A 23,555-nucleotide genomic window follows, 5' to 3' on the forward strand; every position below is an offset into this window, starting at 1 on the left:
GTTACTTCCCCATCTTGGCTATTGTGGATAATGCTATTATGAACATAGGCATGCCCATATCTCTTGAATATCCTGTTCTGTGTTGTTTGGATATATATCTAAAAGTTAGATTGCTGGATTATAGGGTAATTCTATTTTTAATTTTTTAAGGAATTGCTATAGTGTTTTCTGTAGTGGCTGGGCCATTTTACAACCCACAGACAATGCACAGGGTTTACATTTCTTCACGTCCTGGTCAACACTTATTTTCTCTCTGGGTTTGGAGGGGAAATTGTTTTTTGTTTTATTTTGTGTAAATATAGTAGCCATCCTAAAGGGTGTGAAGTGATACATCGGCGTAGCTTTGATTTGCATTTCTCTAATAATTAGATTGATGTTGAGCATCTTTTTATATGCTTGTTAGCTATTTGTACATCTTCGGAGAGATGTCTATTCAGGTCCTTTCTCATTCTTTAATCAAGTTATTTTGTTAAGTTGTAAAAGTTCTTTTTGTATGTCCTAGATATTAAGTCCCTATTAGATAGATGATTTGCAAGTATTTTCTCCCATTTCATGGGTTGCCTTTTCACCCTATTGATTGTGTGCCCTTTAATGCACAGAAGTTTTTAAGTTTGATGTCGCCCCATTTTTTTATTTTTATGTTGTCTGCTTTTGGTGGCATAGCAAGAAATCCCTGCCAACCCAATGTCTTGAAGCTTTTCCCCTGGGGCGCCTGGGTGGCTCAGTGGGTTAAAACCTCTCCCTTCAGCTCAGGTCATGATTCCAGGGTCCTGGGATTGAGCCCCACGTCAGGCTCTCTGCTCAGCGGGGAGCCTGCTTCCTCCTCTCTCTGCCTGCCTCTCTGCCTGCTTGTGATCTCTATCAAATAAATAAATAAAATCTTTAAAAAAAAAAAAAAAAAGCTTTTCCCCTGTTTTCTTCTTAAGTTTTATAGTTTTAGGTCTTATATTTAGTTCTTTAATCTATTTTCAATTAGTTTTTGCATATGGTATAAGGTAAGGATCCAACTTCATTCTTTCTGTATGTGGGTATACAGTTTTCTCAGCGTCACTTGTGGAAGAGACCCATGTTAGGCTTTTTTTTATTACCCTGAAATGATGAGTTTATGAGATTTTTGTATTTGACTTAGGATGTTTTTCACAGTGACATTTAGCCTTAATATTTTCTTAGTTATTGATAGAACTTCAAGTTTTATAGGTGTGATACAGAACATATCAACTAACAGTGATACAACTTTTAAATTTTAAGTGATCATTCAGCCCTTTGTGTTGTTCATGGGATTTTCACATTTGGATTTTTTTTTTTTTTAATTTCTTTTTTTTCAGTGTTCCAAAATTCATTGTTTTTGCACCACACCCCGTGTTCCATGCAATACATGACCTCCATAATACCCACCACCCTCTTCCCCTCCAAACTCCAAAACCCTCAGTTTGTTTCTCAGAGTCCACAGTCTCTCATGGTTTGTCTCCCCCACCGATTTCCCCAACTCACTTCTCCTCTCCATCTCCTTGTGTCCTCCATGTCATACTTATATGGTATGTTTAATTAAAATTTTATATGAGGCCATCTCCAAATCATTCTGTATCATTTTTTCAAATGCTTAGTCTTTAATATATTAAAATATGTTTTGCTTTGAACTAAATATTTAAAAGTACTCTAGCCCAAAATAAATGATACATAAACAAATGTTGCATAATTTCTCCTGTCCTTTTTTGCTCATAGGGAAGCAGCACGAGAGTGTCGTAGAAAGAAGAAAGAATATGTGAAATGTTTAGAAAACAGAGTGGCAGTGCTTGAAAACCAAAATAAGACACTCATTGAGGAGCTAAAAGCACTTAAGGACCTTTACTGCCACAAATCAGATTAATTTGGGATTTAAATTTCACCTGTTAACGGTGGAAAAGGACTGGCTTGGCCACAACCAGAAAGACGAAATAAACATTTTATTTTCTAAACATTTCTTTTTTTCTATTCGCAAAACTGCCTGAAAGCAACTACAGAATTTCATTCATTTGTGCTTTTGCATTAAACTGTGAATGTTCCAACACCTGCCTCCACTTCTCCCCTCAAGAAATTTTCAGCACCAGGAATCATGAAGAGACTTCTGCTTTTCATCCCCCTCCCTCTTCAAGGAGTAATAATTTGTTTACTTGTAAATTGATGGGAGAAATGAGGAAAAGAAAATCTTTTTTAAAATGATTTCAAGGTTTGTGCTGAGCTCCTTGATTGCCTTAGGGACAGAATTACCCCAGCCTCTTGAGCTGAAGTAATGTGTGGGCCTCATGCATAAAGTAAGTAAGGTGCAATGAAGAAGTGTTGATTGCCAAATTGACATGTTTTCACATTTTCATTGTGAATTATGTAAAATTGTTAAGAGATACACCCTCTAAAAAAGAATTTTAGTATGGTGTTGAAGAAATTAAGAATGAATTCGGAGTGCTTTCAATGTACATTCTCTTCTTCAATACTGAAAACTTGTCCTTGATTCTTAAAAACGTTCTGTATTAACTCCAGCTCTTCCATAGGGCAGTTGTTGCTTCTTAATTCAGTTCTGTATGTGTTCAGCATTTTTGAATACATTAAAAGAAGTAACCAACTGAATGAAAAAGCATGGTATTTGAATTTTAAATTGAAGTAAAAGTACAAAGCTTGTTTTAGTTAGTACCAAATTCTAATTAGTAAAAAGATGCTCATTAGTAAACCACCCCCTTGAGTTATATAACCAGGTTTTTAAATAAATGTTTTTGTCATCGCCTTCAAAAAATATTTATGTCACTCATTTACTTAAAGATACTTCTAATTAAGCTGTTCCCATTTGCACTTACAGTATACCACCAACAGGAAAGCCTTCAAGATGTTAAATAAAACAAAATGATTATATTTGTTTATAAAATGTTATGTGTTGTAGAAAAACACTGATTTGAAATCTTTTCCATATTAACATACTTTAACAGAGTATCTCTAGTGAATTTTTTAATAAAAAGTTGTATAGTTATAAAAAGTACAGGATTAGATGTACACAAGGAAAGTTATTTTCTTCAGAGATATTTGAATGACTGCTGTACTACAGTATTTGGATTGTCATTCTTACAAAACATATTTTTGGTTTGTTTTCTCCTAAAAAGGACAGTTTTGCTTTAGCTTTCCAATATGCTATATAGCCTTTGTCGTTCTACAAAGGAGCTACCTGTTTGAACCCCTGACTATAACAGTCTGTATTTATATGTATCATACATTGTTTTCAGTACTGCTTCTAATTATTAATTACTCACTCACTAAGCTTGATAAATCTAAAAGTTACCCTTTAAGAGAAAAATAGGACTAAGGTGGATTTTAAAAATTGGAGACTGACATAATGTTAGATATAATTTTTCATTTAAGAAGGTTATTCCTTTTAAAAGAAGAGTATAGAAAATTGATGTTTTATATTTAGTCTTGAGGGTTTTTTTTTAAAACATTAAGTTTATTAATATGTTAACAAAATATGCATTTGGGTGTTATCAGGTCCATTTTGAAAAATAAGGCTTTTAATTAATACTTGTATATGGTATATTTTTGTTTGTAACAAACCATTGTCTTTTTTCAAGGATGAACAGAGTTTATGAAGGAGCATCATTCTAAGAATTGAGTGATGTAGTCTTATATTTGGACAATTCACCAGATTCTCAAGAAGGCTTTCAAACGACTGTAAAGTTTGATGTTTATCCTGCTGAGCTAATGGGGAAAGTTGTAGCATAAAAATTATTTGTATATCAGCATAGATCTGTCATTTTCCAAAACTTCAACAGAAACTAAGCAAAATCACAAATCTGTTCACAAACTAGAATTCTTAATGAGTCGAAATGTTTTGAATGTCATAAACTTTATAAATGAAAATTGCCTAGGCTTTAGCAAGTTGTTATTCTCTAAACCCTTTTCCAAAAGTTGAGGCATTCTGTTTAATTAGAAATTTGGTGGTCCTCTTAGTCCCTGATAAATCAAGGCAGTCACACCCATATGAGCTGGTTGAATTTATAAGTTTTTATAAATACCAGGTCCGTTGTACCTTGAGGATGATTGCACTGGTTTGAAGTCAATTACTTCATGGTGAGGTAAGAAATGTATTCTATTGCTAAATCTGTTTTAGACCCTTAAAGAGACTTGAAGATATTTCAGTTTATACAGATAAGCATCTTTTATGCAACTTTTTTTTTAACAAGAATTGGAAAAAAGGTGTTTGTTTTTAAGCATGCAACGTTGAAAATCTTTATTAAGAAAATGACATAATAAAAAAAAAAATCTTGTAGCCAAGAACATATATGGGCCACATTACCAGTAATGTTTTTTCATATTGGCCAAAAGGGAATGAAAACATCATAGGAATCTGTACATATGCTACTGATTTGCCTAGAAAATAGCAAGTTTGATATCGCTTACTTTGCAAATATAGGGCCATGTGGCACTTTTATCTATAGGACAGATTAACTCTAATAAAAATGAAGTGGGAGGGGTTTATTTTTGATATATTACTCTCATGAGTTTTCAAGCTTTGATAGTGTTTAACTGAAAAGTGGTTTAGAAAGGGCTAGATCCAATGTGTTCACATTATTAAAAAATTGATATCAGATATAATTTTAATTTCATTCTTTTCAAACTCAAGTACCATATTGGCAACCATCATATTGTCATAGGTGCTCTGTTCATTTAGATACTATTGGGGGGGAATGGCATTTGTATAATATATGTGTAAATATATATAAATACATACAGTATATAATCTGAAGCTCTGAGAGCTCTTAAGTCAGGAATGCTGAGTATTATAGTATATTGAGGTCAGATGAAATTTTACATTTTTGTGTGTTCTATTGCATCCCTTTTGGTAGTTTCTTGGACTGCATTACTTCAGCACTCATGATTGATTTTTGTCTTCTAATTTTCTTCCAAGTTTTTCCTTTTTTTTTTTTTTTTATTGTTAGTTTTCTTTGGCTGGATACTTTTACATATGTTACTAGTCACTTGAAAACTCCCCCACCCCTCCCCCAAGTATTTGATTTTTTTGCTTTGTTTCTGGCAGCTATAACAGTGGTAACAACATTTTGAAGATAGCTTCTAAAAGGTACCACTGATTTTTCAAAACTCATCCTGGGGGAGGAATTTTAGTGTTTTCATTTGAGCAGGGATTTTGTCAGAAAATGTGTTTTTGATGGTAGGTCAGCGGCAGCGCTAGTGTCGGAAAGCACACACTGTGGGGCAGGCTGTGTGATCAGAGGTCATCTGGCTGAAGTTTCTCTCGGTCTCTCAGGCCTCATCCCTACTGTCATTTTGACCATGTGGGGTGACATGTGGAATCATACAAAGGCTTAGAAAGAAACAACAAGTTTGTTTAAACCAGGATGCTTTTACTTGAAGTGACTTCAATCTAGATTTCTTCTTTACATTTTTAAAATGTACATAATTTTGTCATCTGCTACAGTCAGCTACTAGCATAAATTGGTCTCTTTATTTTGAAGATCAAAAAGGCTGCTTCATTTTGCAGGATTAAATAAGACAAATATGGTAAAGTTAATTAAAGTGGGTTTTAAGAACAGTAGTTACACACCTTTTCAGGTATTTCAGGAGGCTGTATTTTGTTGCCTTTGTGGCTCTGAAAACTTTTGGTATATTGTTTCCCATTGACCTAATACAAAACTTGTATATTTATTTGGATTATATTTACATTGTATTCTTTGTAAATGTTTGGTGTAACTTGCACTTTTAAAAATGACCCAGTTGGGTATTAGCAACTTGAGAAGTTCCCTCATCAATTAATTGTCAACTGACTTATGTCTTTCTCCTCTTTTCAAATCATGTGACTTTTTAAAGTGGAAACTTTTCATTAAAATATTTTAGCACCTAAAGGCTAGTCTTTTAAATAGCTATAAAGGAAAAATAAGAGGAAATTAGATTTGCCTGGCCCAGTTAGTTAAAAGATGATTTGGGATCTAATGTTACGCTTTTTCATCATGGATAAAGATAGAAGGAAAAGCAACTCGAATGAATAGATGTTAATTTCCAACATTGATGTTGTCTGTAGGATGCCAAGGTATCCATGAATTTGTCCAGAACAGTAAAATATTTTTCAAGGTAATTACTATCATGATGGAGACCACGTGTAATCATTTGACAAAGGTTTTATCACTTTAAATTGGCTTTTTTAACATCAAAGAAATGCTGCCTAAATTTGACTGATGTCAGGTGAGACAGGAGAAAGTGCTGTGTGCTTTAGCAAGCCTGTAGGTGAAGAGTTGGGGGATATGTTTGCTCACTCAATCATACAAAGCACAACTAGAACTTTTGTTGGATGGTTTGCATACATCTTGAATACTTTTAATATTGATATGTTGACTTTTTTAAGTTGACTGCACAGTCACTGTATGTACTGGGAACTGGTTTCCTTGACTTTCTCGAATTGATGGCTAGGAGAGGCACTAATACCTGAGGGGTTGAACATATCATGAAGCTGAGTCAGTATGGAAGAATTTCAAATAAATCAAACAGGGTGCTGAAGTTCCATCTGTCTCATATGCTTCTGATAAGTTCTTACTGATTAGTGAATGTAGCTTAAGCCTTTGTATGTGTCCTCAGGGGGCAGACAAACTTTGAGAGGGACCAGATAATGTTTGAATGGAGGGATTATATTTCAGGTGTTTTAGCTTGAAATTTATTTTTTAAAAAAATAAAAATAGAAAAAAAAAATAGAACAAAGCCTGTGAAGCAAGATGATATTATAAACAGGCAGAGTTGTTTAGCACAGAGGGAAGATACTGACCTGTCTGCATTCTGGTACTGTGGGTGCAGGTCCTAGCTGGGCATAACATGACACGTTTTTAATTATTCTCACCAGCAAGTAAAAGAAAAATGAACAATCTGTGGGAAATGTCTTTGAAAAGGGTCAAAGAGTAGGAAATTTAGATTTACCTACTTTACACAGGCATTATATGATACTTGCCTACACAAGTATGGCATTTCCAAGCTTCTGTCTGAGGAGCATCTCAGAAATGTGAGAGTAAATCTAAGGTAGTTTAAAAATTGGTAGGGAAGGAAGAAAATCCCTGCAGGTAATAATCTTACGTTAGTTGGCCAAGTGAAATGATCTATCATTGTGTTTGGGAGGTTTTATTTTCTTATGTTTTTAAAATTGAATTGGTAAATGCTTTATAGACGTATTTTTATCCAGGTGCCACTCCAATTTGTGTATGTAATAAAATTATTTATATTAAAAGTGGGAAATAATTTGTCAACCTTGTTCTGTGAGTATGGATTTATTAGGGGTGGCAAAGAAGAGTGCTAGTTAGCAGTTTTCCATGGAGAGTGTCTCTAGCTGATGTGTCCACATGTCACTTGTCATCCCCACCCACAGAAGGAATGATTTCTAACCTAGATGTATCACTTGAAACTTTTTAGAAACAAAATAATCAGGGAAGTTTCTAGAGAGAAAGATGCTTTTTGTTTTTGTTTTAATTTTTCCTTGAGGACTGGGGTAAAGAATACCTCCCCCACAAAACTATCAGCACAAAACAGGGTATTGATTTTTAACTCTGATGTTGCTATTGGAGTTGAATACTAAATAAATAACTATAATGAGGGAAATACATTTCTAATAAAATTCCCTACATTCTAGAAACATCCCTGTTTTAATTTTTTTACCTAAATCTTTTGTGCTCTGTGTAAAGAGAGAAAATGTACTGAGTTATAATGCATTTTATTAACACTATGTACATATTAGCTGCTTTGTGTTCAGAATGGTAGCAATTGCTTTGTATATTAAAGTGATCCTTGTGAATTTGTGAAATATTGTCATAAAGTGCTTTTTTCTTACTGTAATCTTTGTGGTATCAACTGTCATAATGCCCTTTTTACACACATTTATGTGCAGTCACATAAACATGCTTTTAAAAACTCTGTAAGTCTCTTTTTTGGGGATGGGATCTCTATTTTCTCTTTTGTCAGTAGTGTTGAGTTATAGTTTCTTAACTTGGGTTTATTACTTTTGTTAAATGAGCAAATTTATGTTAGAATATTTCACAGGCTTGTTACATAGCAACAAAACTAATGTGAGCAACAAGAACATATCTTCAGTTATTTACTTTTACTGTATTCGTCATTTTTAGCACAAGGTTTTTTTGTTCAATAAGATTGAACAGGTGCCTATTTGAAGATTTGGAGATATTACCACCCTATTGAGAAAACCGGTGGGAGACAAACTAGGAGCTGTCTCCAGTGTCATAAAATACTGTGTTTGCATTGGAAGAACAATAAGAATAGAAAACTTCTCAGGTCCCTTTGTAATTCTAAAGTTCTGTGATCATATAAAATGGAAGGAAATGGGAGAGGGTGTGGTTAATCTGCTCTTTGCTTAAAGCATAATAAAAGATTCTCCTATTGATTCAATTTCTGAAAATAAGCAGTTGCATTTATTCTAAACTTTTTTTTAGAAAAATTACCATGACGTGTTTATGAAGCTTGTTATATAAATCTTATTGTTTTTCTACAGAGCATGACTGTGTAAGTTATTCTGCAGACATTTTTAAGAGTAAAAAGGTGATACTAATTAATAGGGACAAAAGGGGTAAAGCAGGATTGTGCTGAGTAAATCAGGACCTATGGTCATCCTTGTAACCCGTGTTGTTCAGGTGCTTGGGCCTCCAATAAAACCATACGGTACCTTAGAGTACCCATCTTCTCTTTGCCCACCATACCTTTGTTGTTTCTTTCTTATTTCAGAAATACTTGATGACACACTTCTGGGCAATAAGAAGTCCCTGCCCTCAAGAAGCTGAGACAAAAAAAAAAAAAAAAGAAGCTGAGACAGCCAAAGAAACCTTTCTAAAACATTTATACAATTTCAACTCTGTGCTACAAACTCCGATTTGTCATCTCTACTCAGATTGCAAAACTGAGGTCCAAAGCAGAACTTCTAATTTCTCCTCTAAATCTGTTCATTCTTCAGCTGGTTTCTTCCATCTTATAAAAGATGCCACTGTTCCACTCAACTGCTTAAGGCAAAAGCCCAGAATTGCCTTAATCAGCATTAGCCTTCCACTCTCCACATCTTTCTTAGGCACACTGACCAAATTTGGGGCTTAGAAGTCTCATGAAGGCGTAACAAATGAAGAGGAGAGAGGAGAGGTATTTCTAGGCACTTGAATGCTACTTTTGTTTTTAATTGAGCTGCAATTCACGTAACAAAATTGACCATTTTTTTTTTAAGTTAACAGTTCAGTGGTATTTAGTGCCTTCGCAATGTGCTACCGCCCCCTGTATATCCAGTTCCAACACATCGCTGCCAAAAGCCTGTCCCTATTAGAGAGTTACTCCATTTTCCTCTTCCTCCAGGCCCTGGCATCCACCAATCTGCTGTTTCTATAGTTACCTGTTCTGAATATTTCATGTAAATAGAACCATATGTGACCTTTTGTGTCTGGCTTCTTTCACTTAGCATGTTTTTGAATTTCCTCCACACTAGTTCTTACCATTACTTCATTCCTCTTTATGGCTGAGTAATAATCCATTATGTGAGCCACAGTTTATCCGGTCATCCGCTGATGGACACTGGGTATTTCCAGTTTTTGGCTCTTGTGTATAGTGCTGCTATTAACATTCATGTGCAAGTATTTGAGTCCCGTTTTCAGTTCTGTTGGAGAGCTACCTAGGAGTGGAATTGCTGGGCCATATGGCAACTCTGGGTTTACTTTCTGAGAAACTGCCAGATTTCTCCTGAGCTGCCGCACCACTTCACACTCCTCTGAGAGATGTATGAGGGTCCCAATTTCTCCATGCCCTGGCCAACATTTGTTCTTTGTTTTTGTTTGAATTGTGCCTATCCTTATGGGTGTGAAGAGGTATCTCGTGATTTTGATTTGCACTCTTTAATGATGTGGAGAATAATTTCATGGGTCTGTTGGTTATTTGTAAATCTTACTTGGAGAAATGTCCCAGTCTTTTGCTCATTTTTTAATGGTGTTTTTTGTTGTTGAGTTTTAGGAGTTCCTTACATATTTTTGGATACTAGACTCTTACAGGTAATGTGATTTGCAGTTATTTCTCCCATTAAGTTTCCTTTTCACTTTCTTGATAATGTTCTCATTTTTTTCACTTCACATTTGGAAAAAACTACACAGGGGGAAGCAGTACAAAGCAGTTTCTTGCGTATCCTTTTAGTGACAATCTGTGCGTGCACATGCAAATGCAATGTCTATTCTCTCCTCCTCTCCCTTTTACATAAATGGTACTTTTTCACTGAATGTGTCTTGTCAGTTCTATTTCAGTATATGTACATCTGCCTCAGTCTTGCTAACTACTGTGCACTGCCCTACTGTATAGATAACTCAGTTTATTTAGTAAGGACCCTCTTGTGCACACTTAAGTTGTGACTTTTGACTGTTACAGATACACACAAGTTAGTAAAAATACAAGCTAGTTTATCTTTAGGATAGATACAAAGAAGTGGAAATTGTCATTTATTAAATATGGTTTTATTCATATTTGGAGGTTGCTTCCTAAGCATTAAGAATCTGCTAAATTAATAAAAAAAATTTTGGTTAGTATTTTTTAATGTCATACTTTATATATAGTGTATGTGATTTTCTTTTCTTTTTTTTTTTTAGGAGTTAAGAATAGCAGAACCAGCCTTAACACAAGGCTCTGTAGTAGGTAGGCCTTCTTTTCATGCCTCTTTCACAGGGTTTTCCCTTCTAATCTTCCTCACAAGCAGTTGTTCTTAGCTAGGAAAGAGTTTCTCATTGTCCCGGCTTTTCTAGTGTTAAATTTTAACACTTTGCTGGTTGTGGAAAGACAAGCCTAACATGACTTAGGAGTGGAAAGAAACTTCTGAGCTAGCAAATCCTGTTTTTAAAGTGACAAAGAACTGAGAAGAAATCTGCCCTGATTTCATGCAGTGCTTGTCTGTCCAGAGAAACAAAGCCTCTTGTTTCCCAGAACAAGGTTCTCCATGCTCTAACGGTGTCTTGCCTCATTCTTGTTAAAGACCTTCAAAATGCCACTACGTCTGCCTCGGGAGTGGTTCTGGGGTAGCAGCAGAACTGTGACCACATCTCTGATGTTAAAATAAATCACATGACTTTCACCAACTACGATGTCAGGCCCTATGTCTAGGGCCTCTTACCAATATGTGTACATTTAAAAAGTGATTTTTTAATTAAAATTTTGTTCTCTTGATTTAAAATTTGATAAATCCTATCAACCACCACAAACTAAAAGCATAGAGAGTAAATGGATTTGATATTAGAGTTCAATCTTTTTCTATAAGTTGATAGTAACTTTTTGAGAGTAGGCTTTGTTTTTTGATCTCTCATTATCCCTACACCTTGGGCAAGGGAAAGTAAAGCACAGAAATTAAGCAATAAGGTAACTCGTCTGTAAAGGAATCTGTTGGGGTTTTTTTGAATCTGTATTTTTCATGAGTAAACATTTATTTACCCCTTTGAAAACACCTGCCCTTTATGAAGAAGGCACCATGTTAACACTTGAAAGAGGTATTGTCTTCTAGGAGCATAAGTTGTATTTGGTAAGATGAAACATTCCAGACACTGTTGTTATTCTGCCCTGAGTTTTCAATTTAATGTTCAGTTAATTTAGATAAAGTATTTTGATTAGAATTCTGATCCTTCTGTATGAAGGAATAAATATTCCACTAGAAACTAACCAAAGATGGTACCAGGGCTTCGGATACATCTATCATGAACTAAAGCAAGATACCATCAAGAAGTAATCCACTTAGAAAATGACAGCATACTTTATAGTAGTGGTAGTTCTAAGAACCTAATATCATATATACATATATTTTAACATAGCATCTTGGCACCAGTATTTGGCTTTAGTTCTGAGAAAAGTCACTGATAGCCGCTGGATAACTGTCTAAGAGTTCTAAGAAACTGAGCAATGCGAGAATCAAGGCTTAGTGTATAGTATGTTTGGACTGGGTTTCTATCCTTGAGGGTAAAACAAGCAGACTTAGAATGCACACTTTGGGGATCAATTAAATCCCTGAACATAAGAGAAACATGTCACAACTTTACTGACATTTATGGTGGGCACTGGCATGCTATCCAGGGATAGCCTCTCTCCCCGGCCCCTCACCCCCATGAAGCAGTCTGGGAATGTTGGCTGATGGCCCTGAGCGGAGATCCTCTTCAGTTATTTTCTTTCCCTTAAAGTCAGGCCCCTCAGGTCATACGACTAATCTCCTCCACTGGGATATAAAGTCCCACCCCCTTGCCTTAATAGGCCCAAGTGCAGGGCCATTCTCGCTCTCCGTTCTCAGAGGACTTTCGTAACTGCGTCCCAACCCAACTTCCCCTCCTTCCCAGGCTTGGTACTTTTTACCTCCTCAGAGATGTCGATCTGGAAGCAGTCCCATTTAAACTTTGCACCCTAACCTCCACCTCTATTTCCCCAGGGAACTTAGCCTGCGACAACATTTGAAACCCAAAGCCAAAAAAAAAAAAACTGAAACCACCCAACTATTCCAGATGAATTTTTCTTGCCTTTTATTTTCTTCTATTAAAACAACAACAAAAAACTACCTTCAACCTTTTCTGATTCTTTTTTTTTTTTAAAGATTTTATTTATTTATTTGATAGAGAGAAATCACAAGTAGATGGAGAGGCAGACAGAGAGAGAGAGGAGGAAGCAGGCTCCCCGCTGAGCAGAGAGCCCGATGCGGGACTCGACCCCAGGACCCTGAGATCATGACCTGAGCCGAAGGCAGCGGCTTAACCCACTGAGCCACCCAGGTGCCCCAACCTTTTCTGATTCTTATTATGAACATGTAAAACCACCAATTTATGCTTGCTTCACTTCTCGGGTAGCGCATCCAGGCATCCCGAAGCTCCCCATCCCCACCCCGTCCCACCTGTCTCCGTCTATACCAACAATTACCTCAGCATCTGTCCTCCAAAGCCAAGGATATTAAAGGAGCTGAATTAATTAAAATACTTCTAAAAGGTGGGCACCTGGGTGGCTCAGTGGGTTAAAGCCTCTGCCTTCGGCTCAGGTCATGATCCCAGCATCCTGGGATCGAGCCCCGCATGTGGTTCCCTACTCCTTGGGGAGCCTGCTTCTCCCTCTCCCACTCCCCTTGCTTGTGTTCCCTCTCTCACTGTGTCGCTGTCAAATAAAATCTTAAAAAAAAAAAACTAACAACATACCTGAACGGGACTGGTCTTTCATTACAGCGTTGATGATACTGCACAGCTCCTCCTTCACTTGTTTTCAAAGACCTTCCATGTTCATGGCACACTACTGGTATTTTACGGATTTGCTAAGTTATGGATATTTCTCTTTCATGTGCACATATAAGAAGTGTGTTGAACCAGTATATCACAGAATGCTCAGAACTTTTAATTCGTAATTAATCTTTATTAAAGTAAAACCTCTAAAATGTATGCAGAAAATAACGTATTGGGTATTTTCACATCCAAGATAGTCATTGAAAGGTTAAGAGGAAAGAAGTCTTGTTTCTAATGTTTTACAAAGGAAATCTATCTCTAGTACCAAATACCATACTGAGCTTATAATATTCTTATCTAAATTTGCTGAAGCTGTTAATCTTGTACCTTGTTAAAAAAAAAAAAAAAAGTGTGTGACTTCATTCATAAGGTCTGTCAAAGGTAATCATAAAACAACGAAGCAATCATTTACCCCAAAGACCAGTCCTCTCTAAATGGAATGTATCTTTTTCATTCAACACTATGGCTCTGAGATACTGGCTACTGGGAGGCAGCCAGGGAAGAGGCACAGAACAGTCCTGGTTCTCCAGAGGACCCCGCCCCAGTCTTTCAGGGAATCCAGTGTGGAAGGAGCTTCTCCTCAGGGAGCTAACCTCCCATGAAGGGCTGAGATTTAAAACCGATTTCATTGTCACCCTATGCATTACAAAGAGGAGGGGAAAGCCTAAGCAAGAAACATGAGAACAACATTTGAAAAAGGGGAGTGCTAAGGGAAACCTACAGCTTTTGAGGATGATAGCCTGTGCACAGCACATGGAGGACCGAGATTTTAGTTTTCAAAAAGCAGCTAAAATTTTATTTGTATTTAATCCTTTGTTTATATACCTATCAGAAATTAAGCCAGGGACGCCTGGGTGGCTCAGTTGGTTGGACAACTGCCTTCAGCTCAGGTCATGATCTCGGAGTCCCGGGATCGAGTCCCGCATCGGGCTCCCAGCTCCACGGAGAATCTGCTTCTCTCTCTGCCCTCCTCACTCATGCTCTCTCTCACTGTCTCTCTCTCAAATAAATAAATAAAATCTTTAAAAAAAAAAAAGAAAAAAGAAAGAAAAAGAAATTAAGCCAAAAAGCATGAAATGAGAACCTCTAAGAACTCATATCCTACTCTCAAATAACCAAAACTACTTAGCCCTAAATGGGGCAGACAAAAAGTTCTCAAGAGCATTAACAGCTCAGGGGATATACATTAAGCCTCTTGCTTTATATTCACAAAATTAGAAAACTGGGCTAAACATACATCTCAAATGTGTGTCAAATAATTTGCATGGGTTAACCTCCCAAAACAAGCTTGCTGCTTTAAAGACACGCTTATAACAACCCTTCCTTACATCATCAGGGAAATTGTGAATCAAGAGGGAACAGCATGGGACACAAATATCTCATATATTCCTTTAATGGTAGTTGAATTTTTCAGAGTCAAATAGGACTGAAATGTCACAGCAATGGGACAAAATGCTGCTTTGTTTAACCATGTGCTTTTTGGCCCTTGAGAACCTTTGGTTGGACTTTTCGTTCAGTAATCCATTCCATTAAATACGGTTCAATTCCCAGTCAAAGACCTTCACTGGCACTCAATAACAACATTCTTATAAATTAAAGCCAACTATAAGTCCTCCCTCTGGTTTCTCTTCTGTGCTCTGTATATATGTACATCTTTTTCAGAATCATAGTGAACCTTACTCACAGTAAATTGCCTCTCCAGCATCGCTAAGAAGTTGTTGTCCCGTTCATAGCGAATTCGGCAAGCTAAAAGAATCACGGAGCGCTTGCTACTGAGATGTTCCAAAGTCTGAAGAAGATCTGCAAAAGTTTCTTCTAAATATATGATATCAGCTCCAAGTATCAGGTCAAATTCTCCAGGTGAATAACTCCCCAAATTTTGTCCCCACGTCAGCTCCTTAACAACAGCATTGGGTTGGATATGGGGAGGTAAGTTGGCTTGAACATTTGACTTAAGAAATTCTAATGCTACTTTTCGGTCCGTGATAGTCACATGAGCACCTAGAATGTGGGACAGAAAGACAGTCATGTGCACATCAATACAACTAATAGCTTGGCCGGTGGGGGAGGGGGGGGATCAAGTTAAACAGCAGAGTGAGTGTCTCCAGTATTCCACTGCAAGCCAGAAGATCATGGCCTTCAGGGATGGCTGCAGAAGAGCAGAACAACGACCAGTAGCTCCTTCCACACACTCTACTGGCAAAGGTGAATCTTTGATTTGTCTCTCTGACACACCTTCTGCAGACAGAGCTGGCCCACCCTGCACAGGTGTCTACCACTACTTTCATTCATTCATTAGGTCATGATCTTCAAGTCAACAGACCTGAGGGTAAAATGGAATCCACAGAAGAAAAATTTAGGAGCAAATGATTATGAAGATGACAAGATACCAAAAACAGGGAAAGGCTACTTTCTGGAGTCTAAGCTTTAAAAGAAATCAAGGGAGAGATTAACTGGCTATTATGAAATCCCAGTCCACATCTCCTGCTGTTAGGAAGCAGCATTATGTATTTTATGTATTTATGTATATATAAATTATATATTATATCATTATATATTTATATCCTTTTAATTATGTATCAATTAAATTATATATCAATTTAAATTATATACTTATATCATTTCTGAAAAATGGCATACTTAGAGGAGTATATACAAACACTAGATTGTATCAAAGCACTATAGGTTAAAATGTGAGATCATGTTTCCTAAATGCTAAGTTTCTACGTGTGGTGTATACAGTTAATAAGGCAGTATTCTGTTCATGTTTCTTGTGAGTTATTTACCATGAACCGGTACGGCTGGGAGAAGACTGAGCTGGCAGTTCACTCTCACGGTGAAACAAGCACGTAAGGTCAGCCCTGAAACAGATCATCTGTGCTGCAGTAAATACAGCGTGCGTAATCCTGTTCAGTTTGGGCCTAGTGAATTCTGAACACTGTAACACTAGGCTTCTTCTTTCACGAGATGAACTCTCCTCTGCACTCTTCTGTAGTTGGAATTGTCATGGGTAATTCCCCATGGGGCTCCAGACCAGCTACAGCAAACACCATTTCAGTGGCAGCTTGGACTGGTGTTTATCTTGGCCTGTGATGTTAGGACGGCGTGTAATTCAATCTGACATTTACAGTCCCAGGTGTGACACCGAAGACAGTGCTCAAGCTGCTGGGTTTTACAAGCGCTGCCACCACTTGGACCATTCAGTGCGACACAGCGTGCTGCCTGATGAGCAGAATCCAGAGATCCTGCTCCTCTCTCCTGATGATAAGAAAGTCACAGACAGCCTTTTCCTGGTTTAACTCAAAACTTCTCTCTGGCTTTCTTAACAGACTGTTCCCCAGACTTGGTGGACATCAAATCACCTCAAAAGCTTTTAAAATCCAGATTCCCTGACCCCACCCCAATGTACAGAACCCTATCTTTAAAATGGGATACTTTTTTCTAAGAATAGTTTCTAGGCAGTACAAAGAGATTTTCAAAGCAAGAACCAGGGTTTAAGAGTCAGAACTAGATTCCAATTCTAACTCCATAATCCATGAGCTTCGTGACCTTGGGCAAGTTACCGAACCTCTACCAAGCCTTCATTTCACCACTGAAGAGAGCTCCAACTGGACCCACCCACCACACAGGGGCACGCTGAGGAGCACAGACTAAAGACCTGGGAACTGCCTAGGCATTAACAGGTGTTTTTATTCTTTTAACAGGAAAATCTCATCACTCATTATTAAAGTTCTGCAGAAAACTCACCAGGGATTTTTTGGGTGTTCCCTGAATTCAGTAATAAATGACTCAGGATACGAAAAACAAAAATACTTTAAAAAGGGGAATGATCAGGGCGCCTGGGTTAAAGCCTCTGCCTTCCTATCAAGTCATGATCCCAGGGTCCTGGGATCGAGCCCCGCATCGGGCTCTCTGCTCAGCAGGGAGCCTGCTTCCTCCTCTCTCTCTCTGTCTGCCTCTCTGCCTGCTTGAGATCTCTGTCAAATAAATAAATAAAATCTTTTAAAAATAAACAAATAAATAAATAAATAAAAAGGGGAATGATCAACCTCTTACATTTCAAAATCACTACCTATTCTGTTCTCACTGCCACCTTTCTAAAGAAACTTTTTCTTTAGTCTCAGGTTTCAGCCTCAAAACTAACACCTAATACTTTGCAGCCACAACCAATAATAGGTATGCAAATCACATAGCACAGAGAGGTACGCACGATGTAATGTTAAATGAGACATATGTGTGTGTGCGCACACACACATACACACACACACACACACACACACACTCTGTAACAGTGAACTACAGCTATGATTAAAAATACAGGTGGAGGGCGCCTGGGTGGCTCAGTGGGTTAAGCCGCTGCCTTCGGCTCAGGTCATGATCTCAGGGTCCTGGGATCGAGTCCCACATTGGGCTCTCTGCTCAGCAGGGAGCCTGCTTCCCTCTCTCTCTCTCTCTCTCCCTCTGCCTGCCTCTCCATCTACTTGTGATTTCTCTCTGTCAAATAAATAAATAAAATCTTTAAAAAAAAAAAATACAGGTGGACGTGGAGGCACCTGGATGGCTCAGTCAGTTAAGCATAGGCTTAGGCTCATGATCCTGGGGTTCTGAGATGGAGCCCTGCAGTGGGCTCCCTGCTCAGTGGGGGGTCTGCTTCTCCCTCTCCTCCCTGCTCATGCTCTCTCTCTCAAATAAATAAAATCTTAAAAAAAAAAAAAAAAAAAAACAGGGGGAGGAAAAGGAATGGAAGGAAATATACCAAAGTGGCAACACTATGTATGTTGCAGTCATGAATAATTAGGACATTAGATGAGTTCGTCATCCCCTTTCTGTATTCTGCTTCTAGGTCTACTTTGAAAGAGAGTGACATCACTTTTGTAAAAGAAACATGACTTTTCATGATCTTCTAGTTTGTTCAACTCTGATTCCAGAGCTACTGAAGTATCTACTGTGTGGCAAGTGGTGTGTGGGGCCAAGGACACACAGAGTAAGGTGCAGTCCCGAGTCTCAGGAACCTCAGCCAGCCAGGACAGACAGACACAAGGACAAACCGCCTGTTACAAAATGTGACACAGTGGGGACGTAGGTGGTGAGCCGACCAAGTGCTGTGGGGAGAAGAAATCAGGCTGCAATGAATTCTGCTGTGGGACAGGAAAGGACTCCAAGAGGTGACAGCGAAACCCGGCCAGGAAGCACATGTCCCCATCAGGAGCACAGGGTCTGCGGCTCCCCTCCAGCCACTCCAGGAGCTGTCCCTCTTATGAGGCAACAACTAACCTTCCCTCGCTCTGCCCTAGTCTTTGAAAAAGCTCATCCGGTTTTCCCCATCCCACAGATCCAGACTTCTAGATCACAAAAGGAAATACTCAGAGGAGCAATCAACATTTATTTGAGCATTTGCTTTGTGCCAGTTAATGAGCTAACTGCTTCCTGTGCCTGATCTCACTGGATCCTCAGGCATGAACTAATTATTATCCCCAGTTTACAGGGAAACTGAAGCTGACAGATTAAGCAATTTGCCGAAGGTCACAGAGCTGGGAAGAGTTAAAGGAGGTGTCAAAACCAAGTATAACTCTAAACCTATGCACTTGGCCAACTAACCCGTTTCTGTGCCAGCTGCTGCAGAAACAGAAGAAACCTCATCTCCCTTCCAGATAACTCCTCTCACAGCAGCAAAGTTAGCATCAAGGAAAGATAATAAAGGACCGCAGTGTCTGAGGAGCCTGGTTTGACTCTCCGGGCTCCACTGACCAGGACTTCACAAAGGGCTTCATCTCCCAGAACCCCAGTTTCACTGGAAAATAAGAAGTTCAAAATAAGACCTAACACCCATGGGGATGTTACAAAGCTAACAAAAGGCAGTGTACGAGCTAGGGCTTCATCAGTGCCTGCAAGGGCTGTGGTGTGCGGCGATGGAAACCTAGCTCCCCACCACACTGCCCCGCTCTCCGTCACATTTGGAAAGGCAAGAGCTAAACAGAGAAAGGAAGACTGAAAAAAGAAAGAAGTTACCAGAAAAAGAACACAATAAAGGACGGGCTTTTGTGGGTCCTTGAGTACCTATACGTAATGGGATGAAATTCTAGCTCCTGACCACCAAAGTGTGGTCTAACTCCAACAGTGTTGGCATCATCACCCCTGGGAGCTTGTCAGAATGGAGGCTCTCGGGCCTGACCGCAGACCTACAGAAGCTGAAACTGCATTTTAACAAGAGCCCCGGGTGACAATACTGAAATGAATGTTATATCTCATTGGATAGTTTGAACTGCATGAGTCAGAAGCTATAGAAAGGAGTCAACAAAGAATTTTTTAAAATTATAAAATAAAAACAAAGCTTAAGGGCACCAGGGTGGCTCAGTCGGCTGAGCATCCATCTTTGGTTTAGGTTCTGATCTCAGGGTCCTGGGATAGAGTCCTGAGTGGGCTCCCTGCTCAGTGCAGATTATTTCTCCCCCTCGCTCCTGACCCCTATCTCTCCCCACTGTTCAGTGCTCTTTCTCTTTCTCAAATAAATAAATAAAATCTTTAAGTAAAAAAAAAAAAAAGTTAAAAATGCTCTAGGCCTAAGTTAATATATGTACACCAAACAAAAAATGGCAAACCCTGGTATCAATTCAGGACTGCATACTGTGAATACAAATTTTAAATATGTCAGTACAAACTATAGCAGGGCCGACCCTTCTTAGAAGAGAAAAACCAGCAAAGTTTTCTCAGCAAGGAAACTATAAGAATGAGACTACCTGCTCAACCTGCGTCACAGGGTTAAATCCAACAGAGTACGGGAAGGACCCTAAACTGGAAAAAAAGCTGTGCGCGTGAATATGAGAATTCTCTTTGAACTGAAAGTTGCCTTCAGATCATATTACTGGCATAAAACTGAAGGGGGGCAGGAACCTAATTCAGACAACCTAATAGTCTCCCCAACTGCAATTCTAATTGCCCAAATAAATGTGCTTGCTTTAAAAAAAAACAAATTTCTTTAAAAAACTGAAGAAGGCAAAGCAATCTTTTATGAGAAGTATAAATAACAGGATGAGAGCAAGAACAAGAGAGAAGAAACCAGGCTTACTGGAGTTAAGGGCACCAGCAGTTGACTCATAAGCACAGGGCACAGAAAAGTCCAGCAAGGGGAAAACGAGTTTGAGTCTGTCTCAAGGAAACCGCAATCACACCACACAATGAGTTCCACTCACAGAGAAGTGAGCCAACGTATGGCACTCACCCAGCAGGGCCAACGTATGGCACTCACCCAGCAGGGCCGCCACTATGCCCACCAGCCCGGTGCCGGCGCCCAGCTCCACAGCAGAGCAGCCCCGCAGCTCCACAGCTCCCATCTCCAGATACGTGCAAAGAACGACAGCCTGAGTCAAAGCACAGCGGGGTGAGTCAAGTCAACAAGTGGTTTAGGAGCCCATTTCAGGCAGACTTCCCACTAGCAGGAAGACATCACACACCCCTCTCCCCCCTGCAAGGTTCCAGTCCCAGTTTAGCAACAACAGGCAGAAACTCAGCTGTTGCTGGGCGGTGACCCCCTAAATCGGGCACAGACACTGAGGCTTCAGGCCCCACAAGATCCCCCCCGGAGGACAGTAGGGGTCAAGGACACTGCCCACACAACACAGGGTGCTGCGACGTATGCCAAGTTTAATTACCGTCTGGTATATGAATTATATCTTACTATAAAGCTGTTATTAAAAATAAGTAAACAAAGTGCAGTCTTATCATCAGTTGCAGCGGTCTTCAGAGGCCCAGGGGTGTACTTACCGCGTCCCACACCACGGCTGCGACTCCCAGCTGTCTCCAGTCCTGCCGGATCTGGATGGTGTGGCTGGCAAAGGAGAAGGTGGCGAGAGGCTTGTGGAATTTCTGCAAGCCCACTCCCGCTGTCTCCTCATAGGGCACCAGGGCCATTTCGCCTGCACTCCGCTCTCTGCTCCCTCAAAGCTGTTGAGCAAAAGAAGCTTGCGTGACGCTCTGGCCAGAAAAAAAAAAAAAATGCACTCTCTTAAGTAGCCCCAACTGCTTTTTAAGGCCATTTTTTTACAGGTTCAAAAGAAGACAACAAAGGGGGCGGCGCGGGCGGGGGGCTTTGTCTAATTCCTCCCTGCAGGGCTCTTCCTCTTCTGGGAAGGGCGATTCCGCTTTGAAGCCCGCCAGACGAGGTCTTCGGGCAGAAGCACGCACTCCCGTACGGCTCCCGCAGGATGCCCGAGGCACTCCGCGGTCACCCCCGCGTGAACCGGGGCCGCGGTAGGAGCGAGAGCGCAGCCGGGCTGCTGGCCCCGGGCCTCGGTGGAAGTCGCGCTTCCTACCCTGTCCGAGCCCGTGTGGACCGCGGCTGCCGCTCGCGCCGGTCGGCAGGACAGTGTTCGCTGCTGCGTCCCGGTCTCCCCTCCACCCCCTCGAAATTCAGCGCGTTCAACAGCGACAGCCCCGGGCCCGAAGCTGCACTCGGACTGAGTGGTAACGGCTTGGTCATCCGGCTTTCTGTCGCGGTCGCGGTTCCAGCTCGCCCGGACTGGAAGTGAAAGACACTCGCGAGCCCCGAGTCGCGGGCGGGGAGAGCCGGAGCCCGGCTCCGGGGCGGGCTCGGGCGTCCGCGGCTCAGAGGCCTGCCCTGAGTCCTCCGCCGCACCCGCCCAGTCCCCTCCAAAGGGTCCGCGTACGTACTCGCTGCCGGCGGGCCCCGGAGCTCCGGGAGCCCGCGGGGTGGGCGTGGGGGGATGGGGAGGACACCCCCCCCCCCAGCCGCGCCGGACGCGCCCCGCCCCGGGAGTGCCGCCCACTTCCCCAGCCCAGGCCGCCCCGAAGCGGGGCCGGCGACGCGGCGGGGCCCGAGGTGGGCCTCGCTTCTACTTACGGCCGGGGAGCCGGCCCCGCGCTTTCCCCGCCCCGAGCGCGGCCGCCGCCGCCGCAGCCGCCCGCCTTAAAGGGCCGGGAGCCGGCGGGGCGCGGGCTGCGCGGGCCGGCGGCGGGGGTGGGCGGCGCGCACGCCGGGAGACACGCGTTTCCGGTCCCTCCTACCCCGGACAGGTGCCCCGCGGCGCGCAGGGTCGCAGGTGTGCGGGGCGCGCGCTGGAGGAGGACGCAGAGGGAGAGGGGATCCGGCCTCCCTCCCGGGGCTCCCCGAGGCCCCCGAGGTTCCCGGTCCGCCCGATCAGCTTCCGGGACGCCGAGGGCAGCGTGGGCGAGGAGCCGGAGGCGAGCGAGGTGCGGAGTCGCGGGTAGGTGCGCGGGGGTGCCCTGGCGGGCTGGGAGGGAGCCCGCCGGGCCGGCGGGGGAGGCGTTCTCCTGCTGGTTCCACTTTTCTGCGGGTGAGCGGGTTCTCAACCCTCCCCCGCCGCGCCCCGCGCTCTGTGTGCGCGTCGTTTTGTTTTCTTCTGGTCTGTACGCCGGCCCGTTTTTAGTGTTAAAGGTCACGAATTAGCAGGTGTAGGTAAAAGTTTGCTCCGAAGTGGACACGGTCACCTGTGCGTCCTCGCGGCCGCAGGGGAAGTCCGAAGTGGTGTCATCGCCACTTGGTGGCAATAGAGTAGGAAAAGTGACAAAGCCCTTGTCAGCTCTAGCGCGAACTCGGAGCCGCACGCTGCGCCCGGGACCCGATCGCGAAAAGCGTCCCGCGGCAGCAGCGGGGCCGGGGGGCGCGGGACGTGGCCGCACACCTAGTGCGGGGCGGTTGCCGCAGACCCAAGGCCCTAGCGTCCCTCCAGGAGGGCCGACGGTTGGCTCCCCTGCCTCGGGACCCCTGTGCTTGACGCCGGAGCCACTGACCCAAGCTGCCGGCCCTTAGAAGGCGCGGCCGGAGTGAGCAGCCCACCGCACGGCCCCGCGGGGAGCGGCGGCCGCCCCTCCGGGAAAGGTGCCTTTGCTTCCTGAGCCCCAGTTCCTCCCGCACGTGCCGCCGCTCGGACCCGGGCATTCTCAGCCCCGGCTGCGTGTCGGAGTGCACGCGAGCTATTTTCAACTCCCCCGGCCTGGACTCTGCCCCTGGGAAGTCGCCGTTGGCGTGAGGCGCCCCGAGCATTGGTATTTTTCAGCGCTTCCTGGTCATTCCCTGCTGTAGGGGCCTGAGGCCAAGCCTGAACCCCGCCGCTACTCGCCTCTCCCCGCCTGCAGGGGGCGTGCCGGCCTCTCTGCACACCTCAGCCTTCCAAAGGAAGGGGGGGCTGCGAAGGAGACTTGATCAACTTCAAAGATCTGCAGCGAAGTTCTTTTACTTTTTTTTTTTTTTGCTCGATTTATTTATTTTTATTTTTTAAAATGTGTGTAATCGAATTTATTTTTATTTTT

The 23,555-nt window shown here is 41.9% G+C and overlaps 3 protein-coding genes across 16 annotated transcripts in view; 2 read left to right on the top strand and 1 right to left on the bottom strand.

Moving 5' to 3' along the window:
* The window catches only part of CREB1 (cAMP responsive element binding protein 1), a 62,790-nt gene extending 54,870 nt beyond the window's left edge, over window positions 1-7,920 (top strand). For 4 of the 5 annotated variants that reach the window (XM_004764257.3, XM_004764258.3, XM_013062286.2 and 1 more), the window contains one exon: window positions 1,723-7,920. In XM_004764257.3, coding sequence (XP_004764314.1) covers window positions 1,723-1,867 — 145 coding nt within the window. In that variant the 3' untranslated portion in view covers window positions 1,868-7,920. The remainder of the gene's footprint in view (window positions 1-1,722) is intronic. The other variant, XR_001181464.2, reaches the window with a different exon arrangement.
* Window positions 4,918-22,401, bottom strand: METTL21A (methyltransferase 21A, HSPA lysine). 10 transcript variants are annotated; one of them, XM_045078657.1, is made up of 5 exons: window positions 22,290-22,401; window positions 21,030-21,209; window positions 20,488-20,626; window positions 14,953-15,269; window positions 4,918-8,794 (listed from the first exon to the last, which is right to left on the bottom strand). In XM_045078657.1, exons 2-5 carry the CDS (start codon window positions 21,174-21,176, stop codon window positions 8,648-8,650), a joined length of 750 nt encoding a protein of 249 aa, XP_044934592.1. In that variant the 5' UTR covers window positions 21,177-21,209; window positions 22,290-22,401; the 3' UTR covers window positions 4,918-8,647. The 10 variants fall into 10 exon arrangements, with proteins under 10 accessions (XP_044934592.1, XP_044934591.1, XP_044934593.1 ...); XM_045078656.1 differs by lacking the exon at window positions 22,290-22,401 and adding an exon at window positions 22,126-22,222; XM_045078658.1 differs by lacking the exon at window positions 22,290-22,401 and adding an exon at window positions 22,126-22,182 and having other exon boundaries at window positions 20,515-20,626; window positions 21,030-21,239.
* The window catches only part of LOC101678804 (translation initiation factor IF-2-like), a 69,374-nt gene continuing 67,288 nt past the window's right edge, over window positions 21,470-23,555 (top strand). Inside the window, exons 1-2 of the mRNA XM_045078935.1 lie at window positions 21,470-21,739; window positions 21,774-22,475. Coding sequence (XP_044934870.1) covers window positions 21,470-21,739; window positions 21,774-22,475 — 972 coding nt within the window. The remainder of the gene's footprint in view (window positions 21,740-21,773; window positions 22,476-23,555) is intronic.

The sequence above is a fragment of the Mustela putorius genome, unplaced genomic scaffold (assembly GCF_011764305.1).
Source record: "Mustela putorius furo isolate JIRA1106 unplaced genomic scaffold, ASM1176430v1.1 tig00000275_pilon_pilon_pilon, whole genome shotgun sequence".
Classification (NCBI taxonomy): Eukaryota; Metazoa; Chordata; class Mammalia; order Carnivora; family Mustelidae; genus Mustela; species Mustela putorius.